This window comes from Fukomys damarensis, unplaced genomic scaffold, assembly GCF_012274545.1.
Source record: "Fukomys damarensis isolate Sample0158 unplaced genomic scaffold, DMR_v1.0_HiC HiC_scaffold_14, whole genome shotgun sequence".
NCBI lineage: Eukaryota > Metazoa > Chordata > Mammalia > Rodentia > Bathyergidae > Fukomys > Fukomys damarensis.
In genome coordinates, this window is record NW_022900926.1 from 35,418,342 (window position 1) to 35,425,231 (window position 6,890).

General features: G+C 42.0%; 1 protein-coding gene across 1 annotated transcript; it reads left to right on the forward strand.

Moving 5' to 3' along the window:
- Positions 1-347: 347 nt before the first annotated feature.
- Positions 348-3,327, forward strand: LOC109118552. Its single transcript, XM_019209901.2, has 3 exons — positions 348-474; positions 536-991; positions 1,138-3,327. The coding sequence occupies exons 1-3, from the start codon at positions 348-350 to the stop codon at positions 1,254-1,256; spliced, it is 702 nt and encodes a 233-aa protein (XP_019065446.1). The 3' UTR covers positions 1,257-3,327.
- Positions 3,328-6,890: the final 3,563 nt, after the last annotated feature.

Sequence of the window (6,890 nt, forward strand, 5' to 3'; positions counted from 1 at the left end):
GAGTCCCGAGCTGGCGAGGCTGCTCCTCGCGGCACCCTGGAGCGCCGCGTCTTCAGCAGCACCAGTCGCCGCCGTCCTCCTGGTGAGGTGCAGGTGGCTTTGAAGCTGCCAGGGCCCAGGGCTGGCTGCCTCGGATAGCTTTTGACATTTCTGTTTAATCCGACTTCTGCAGCCCGTGGAAGTCTCTGCGCTCACTTCTTCCCGAGCCTGTCTTACGCCAGCGCCGCCTGCCCAAGGGCACGGCCCCACAGGGCTGGGCGAGGCTGCGAGGTCAACGTCCTTGCGCCCAGATGGGTCCACTTTAAGCCCTTCTTCCTCCGAGCCCACGCTCACGCTGGAAGCCGGTGATGTGGCTGCTTGTGTGGTCGCCTGAGCTGTGCCCCGAGCGTCGCGCCGCGCGGCTGGAGGCTGCAGCCGCTCCTGCCCGGCGCGCCCTTGCTACAGCCCCAGATCTGCGAAAGTTAGGGGTGGGCTGTACTTTCTGGCTGGCGAAGGCATCCCGCCTGGTCCCTTACCCTGCTTTCTGCCAAGTAAGACCCTTCTCTGTCCTATGCTTTCTCTCCGGTCTTCCACCCTGCGCTGGGCCCGGGCCGCCGCGCGGCTGGAGGCTGCAGCCGCTCCTGCCCGGCGCGCCCTTGCTACAGCCCCAGATCTGCGAAAGTTAGGGGTGGGCTGTACTTTCTGGCTGGCGAAGGCATCCCGCCTGGTCCCTTACCCTGCTTTCTGCCAAGTAAGACCCTTCTCTGTCCTATGCTTTCTCTCCGGTCTTCCACCCTGCGCTGGGCCCGGGCGCTCAGGGTGGTTCTGCCCCCCGGAACGTGCGAGGCGCTCAGTTCCGGACCTCGGGGTCAGAGCTGGGTCTGCTGCCCCAGGATCGCGTGGAAAGCAACACTGTTTCCGGCCATACAGCTGGACTACAGGGGACGTCAGGACAGCTCCACGCGCGGCACTTTCTTTCCAGAGAGTAACCAAATCAACCGTCTTTTCCGAGGTGCGGTTCAAGGCCAGAGCAACCTTCTGGGGGTGGGAACCAGAGCGGCAGGTGGAACAGATCGCACTCCCGGTGTCTGACCTCTTGTTGGGAGAAAGGGAAGCGAGCAGCCCTGGAGACAAATACTCTCTCTTCCCCTTTCGCAGAGGTGCGATTCAACTTCACACCTGGATTCTTTCAAGACCTGACCCAGACCCTTTTTTCTGACTTCCCCGTGGGGCTCGCCAGCCTCTCGCCCCGACATCCGAAGGTGAACAAGTGGTGATTTCAGAGTCTGCCACGCGTTTGGCTCCTGGGAATGTGCGTATAGGGGGAGGGTCTTTTCTTTGCTAAATCAGTGGAGGACTCCCTGGTGGGCCACAGACCTCTCAAAAAATCAGATGATGCCGAAGAAAATACCCGACGGGGGTACAGCCCAAAGGTTCCCTGCAATTCAAGGGAATCCCAGGTTCTATAGCTCGGGACCCAGGAAATCTCAAATTCCAAACACCTTCCAGAAAGGACGCGCTATATGCCCTATATTCGTGGGGAGGGGCACACGTGACTGGCTCTGCGACTGCTGGCGGCCCCAGCGCTGGTCACCCAGGACCCCTTCTCTGGGAGCCCTAGCTAAAGTCGTGCACCTTGGTGAGGTTCAGGGCGCCCAGGCTCTGGGATGCTGGATGAGACCGGAGCCGCTCTCTTCTTATCGCCAACGCAGTTGTACAGTGCCCCCTTGCGTCAGTGCCTGGGAATTTTGAGGCGTTGTCCAGGTGCTCCGGTCGTTCAGAGCCAAGAAAGTGAGCTTTATGACTTTCCATTTGCTCCCTGCCACCTTTTCAAAGTAGAAATGTCTATATCACGATTGTCTCTAACTCAACGCGCCCTCATGAAGTCTTTTGATATGATACTTAAAAAGAAAATGTTCCTGTAGTTTGAATTATGCTGCTATGAAACAACGTATAAGCAATATTTATTGAAAATCAGTAGTAGGCCACATACCTATACATCTAGATCTATATACCTATTTATCTATCTATATATCTACTTATCTATCTGCATATATAAGCACTATATTATCCAATATCTTACAGAAGGAGGAACTGAGACACCACAGCACTATTTTGCCCTATCTCAGCAGAGCAAGAGTAAGAACTATAATGAAGTAATTCAAGGCCACTTCCCAATTATCCTCCACAGTTTCCAGTGTGTACTGTGTAATACACAGAAAGTTCTCCCTTTATAGATGGAGGGTCTTCAAACTCAAGGGTTTTCCCACGTTTTTGTCTTTCCCAAGTTGTGTGAAAAGTCCAACAGTACTATTTAATAGTTCTTTACTTTCTTATACATGGCCTCTTCCCCTCGGGGAGCTTGAGGCCATTCATTTTGTCTCATTAATCTTCAGGAGAGGCAGTAAGTATTTTTATTTCCATTTTACAATGAGAGAAACTGGTTCGGAAGAAGATAAATGACTTGCCCAAGGTCATATAGTAAATCAAGACAGAGACATGAACAAGCCTGTCTTGTCAGAGTGTCTCCCAACAGGCAGCACTACCTTCCTTTATTTATTGCAGAGAACCATCCTATTAGGAAATAAAGCATCCTGTGCTCTCTGAAGGGGAAGCCTCTTATAAATTAATCATTTGTTAATCTGTCATAAATAAAAACCTACTTTTGGCCTCTCGAGGAAACTTGCTATCTAGAGACTTCTCTAGTCTGAGTGATAGAGACTTTTCTTGTCCAGATTCCCCTTCCTACTTCTCTTGTACACATCTCCCTCACTTGCTCAAGTCTTCTATGTGTGAACCCCAGGCCTTCTGTCTTTCTCCTGCTGGCCTTAGAATTTGGAACCTCTTCATAAATTTCAATCTAGAGGCTACAATGTCTAATCACAAATGCAGGACAGCTTGTGTCTCTATTTCCCGTAGAGACACATGGCTGAAATCCACAGTAAACACAGGCAAAAACAATGATAGGCTAATTTTAAGATTCAGAACTGCAGAGTTTTAGAGCTGGAAGGCCATTCCATATTGTCTCTAGCATCCAAATTTACATAGAGGAAGCAGAGGCCCAAGAAAGCCAAGTTACGTACCCAAGGTCTCGTGACCAGTGGGACAGGATTAAGACAAGAACCCAGTCTGGTCCTCACCTTGCTCTTCGAGGTGCCCTGCATTACCTTATCTTTGCCATGAGTGCCTCCCTGCCATCAAACTCATTCATTTACTCCTCATATGTTCATTAAGCAGACACTGCAAGTCCAGGCACTGAAGCACAAAGAGAAGAGTTCTTCATTAATCGGAACTGGAGAGATTTCAGCACTGAAATATATAAAGAATAAACTGGACCAGGGATTTGGCTTAATGGTTCTTCCACCTGCCTTATAAGTGCAAGGGCCAGAGTTTGATTAAGGGCCAGTAAAAAAAAAAAAAAAAAGAAAAAGGAAAGAAAGAAAGAAAGAAAGAAAGAAAGAAAGAAAGAAAGAAAGAAAAGAAAAGAAAAGAATAAACTGATAGCTTTTTTATATGTTAAAGAATTGGGAAGATTACAAAGGTACAAAGATAATATTTTCTTTTATTTTTATTATTATTCAAATTCTGTAAATCATAATATTAGGCAAAATTTGAAACTGAACTTTATTTAACATCTAGATAAAATTGTGCATTAAAAAATAACTGGCTATTGTGGCCCTAGACACAACCTTAAAACACCAAATTAATTTACCCAGCACACACGGTTGTACATAAATAATTGTATAAGATATGCTCAAATGATAATGCTTCGTTGAAGTTTTTCTCTTTAAATGAAAAATTTCAAAATGTTTACCACGCCAATTACTATTGAGTATGATTGGGATCAGACTTCTTTTGACAGAAAGAACCCCTTCCTCACCTACTGAAAAGCACTGGAAAAACAGCTTGTGGAGAAAGTTTCTTTCTCAGCACTATTTCAGCACTTTCTTGTGTTGATAGTAACTATGACAAAATGTAAAGTTAACAATGACCCTCTCTGTGTAATTAATTAATGATAATTATATGCAAGTTTTAAATTCTAAGTATCAAAAAACAGCTTTTCTGCTTTGCTCAGTGACTCGATTTAATGTTACAGAGTGAAAAATAATTTGTTTTGAAATTTTCTTGGTACCACATAAGGTTTCATACTATTTATTTAAAAGATAAATGTTCACACCTAGTGTGTATAAAAATTAAATTCCATTAACATCTATTAAACATCAGTTCCCAGGGTGTCTAGCCTTGTAAAAGTCAAGGATATACAATATTGATCGTGAACTACTACATGCCTCACCTCTCTTAACCATGAGCTACAAAGCATCAAGAAAGAACATGTGTCATAGGAGGAAACAGGAATAATGGTTTGAGTGATGGAAGAGACAATCTGTTCTCCAGTGGCTGGGAGTGAGGCATGGGGTTGGCACCTTAATTAGGGGCAAGGCAGGTGGGGGTGTCTGTTAATATGCCTGAGCTGTAGACATTATATTTGTGTGTGACAACACATACATGAAAGAAGGGGAGACAAGGAGCAGTAGGGAGTACCAGCAGGATGCCATTAGATTATTCATTGCTGTTATAACAGGCTTTTCTTTCTTTAAAGAAACAAAGGGAATAAAATGAATGTTCTAGAAGTCATAGACTTGGAGGTCACTAATAGAAACAGTGCCAAGAAAGATGATGTATTAGTGGAAAAAAAAAAAGGAAGGAGATCCATTTGAAAACTTTTATCATCTTGTCTCTAATAATCTCCAGAAGTTCTATGCCTTGATATGCACCCAAGAGAAGGCATAGATGAATCCAGTGTTTCCTGGAGGTAAAACAAAATGGTCATTGGTGCAATGTTTTATTAGATAAAAATAGATAACTCTTGGAAGTAACTCTTTCATTCTTTATTTTAAGTCAAAAAAGTCACTTTAGCATGTAAGAGACAGGTTGTGTAACCTTATACAAGTGAAATGATATTGATAAAAGCTATTTCAGACATACAAGTTACTTATATGTATGCAACAGTGAAATCACTTGATTTGTGACCATTTGTCCCACTTGAATAAACAATAATCATTCCCATCTAAAGTTTTCTGGTCACAAATCTGCATAAGACCTGTCACAGGATCATGTGTTTCAGATCCACAGAGATATGGAAGTGAAGGGGCTCTAAATTAATTTAAGCTCTTAGAAAAAACAAGGAATAAAATACAAGGCAGGACTTCTACATAGAAAAGGAATATTTAAACAGCCATATTTCATTAATCTGCTTCCTGTCACTATAACAAAATACTTGACATTATTTATAAAGAGAAAAAGCTTTATTTTGACTAACAGTTTTGGAGATTTCAGTCTAAGATTGTACAGGCCCATTGCTTTGGACCTCCAGTAGATGTGCCAGATGATAATTGAAAGAAGCATACAGTGGAAAAAACCACCCACCTTAAAGCCAGGAAGCAAAGAGAAAGAAGAAAAGCTTGGAGTCCCACGTTCTTCTAGAGGGAATATCGTCCATAACCTGTGGTTCTCCTACAGGGTTCCTTCTCCTGAAGGTCCATAGCGTCTCCCAACAGTACACTGGAGACCATGACTTTAACACTTAGGCCTTTGCGTGGTCATTCAACATCCAAATTATGGCACACAGAAAGGGACCTAAAACTATAATGGTCTTAGAGTAGCAAACGAATGATCCAATTCATCAAATAATCTGACTAACATAAACTGTATTGTATCATAATTTTTAAAATGATTTACATAAATAAAAGATCTACTAAAATCATATTGGCATCCTTCTTAATAATTCAGAAGACAATGTTCCTGGTCAGGATTATGAGTAACCAATTACTCTATTAAAAAAGCATCAGTGTGATGCTAAAGAGACAAGAAAAAGTCAACTATCCTGATAAGTTTCCAGAGAACCCAATTTACATTCTGATCAAATCACCTTAACAAAGCCTACCACCCCGAAAATGGTGTAAGAAAGAAAATCACAGGATTCAAAAATCTTTTTCCAAAGCCTGAGATCAGTGGTGTAGACAGATGGGCAACGAAAATTTACAAGCCACTGACTGGGGACAGAGAGACATAAATTTAAGCTAAAAAAGAAGTAAAGAAATGAGCACAAAAGCTATATTAAAGGAAGATTTGCTTCCATAAGTCTTATTGCATTCATTTAATTCTATTCCTGGAAATAATAGAAAATGACCTAAGGCAATTTCTTTTTCTTTCCAGAAAAAAACCTGAAAGATTATGCTTTTGATTGGTAAAAGGAAGGTGGGAATAACTTATGAAAATCACCGTGAAGGATTTATAAAATATAAAAGCTATAAAGTAGTTCTTCTGAAAAGAGAAATTTAAGATCCTTGCAGAAAACCATTTCTCAAGAAGTTCCATAAGATTAATAAAGAATTTACATTTCTTTGACAAAAAACTTAAGGTGTGCATTGAAATAGAAATCTAGTGAAGAAGATACCAGATGATAAATAAAAACACAATGATAAATTATATAACCTTTCAGGAATTTATGTTTCTATATAATCTCGATCCTCGTGGAATTGCTCAGTAAAGCAGGTTTCACTGAAACAAATAGCATCAACATGAGTGTGTGGTGGAAAGGTACAGGATTAGGCCTTTCTTTAAAACATATATAGCCCCAAGTAGAAAATATACACAGTTTCTATACTTTCAGAGGCACTCTTATGTGTTATGATGAGCCAAGGGATTTAGCTGATTTTTTAAAAGAGCCTTGTGTAGTACAGAGCGATCTAGAAGCAAATATTTCAATACACTTCTTTCAGAAAAACTCCATGTTTTTCTAAAACTATTACATTCTGAATTTCTTCTTCACACTTATTTCAAGTGTCTGTAATAAAGCTAAGACAAAAAGGATATGTGTGGGATATTTTGTACAAATAAAATAAAATGTA

Bases quoted from the DNA above. Each gene is read 5' to 3' on its own strand.
- LOC109118552 (XM_019209901.2), top strand. From the start codon at position 348: ATGTGGCTGCTTGTGTGGTCGCCTGAGCTGTGCCCCGAGCGTCGCGCC. The intron at 475-535 runs GTACTTTCTGGC...CTGCCAAGTAAG, and splicing joins GCGAAAGTTAGGGGTGGGCT to ACCCTTCTCTGTCCTATGCT. The intron at 992-1,137 runs GTGCGGTTCAAG...CCCCTTTCGCAG, and splicing joins AATCAACCGTCTTTTCCGAG to AGGTGCGATTCAACTTCACA.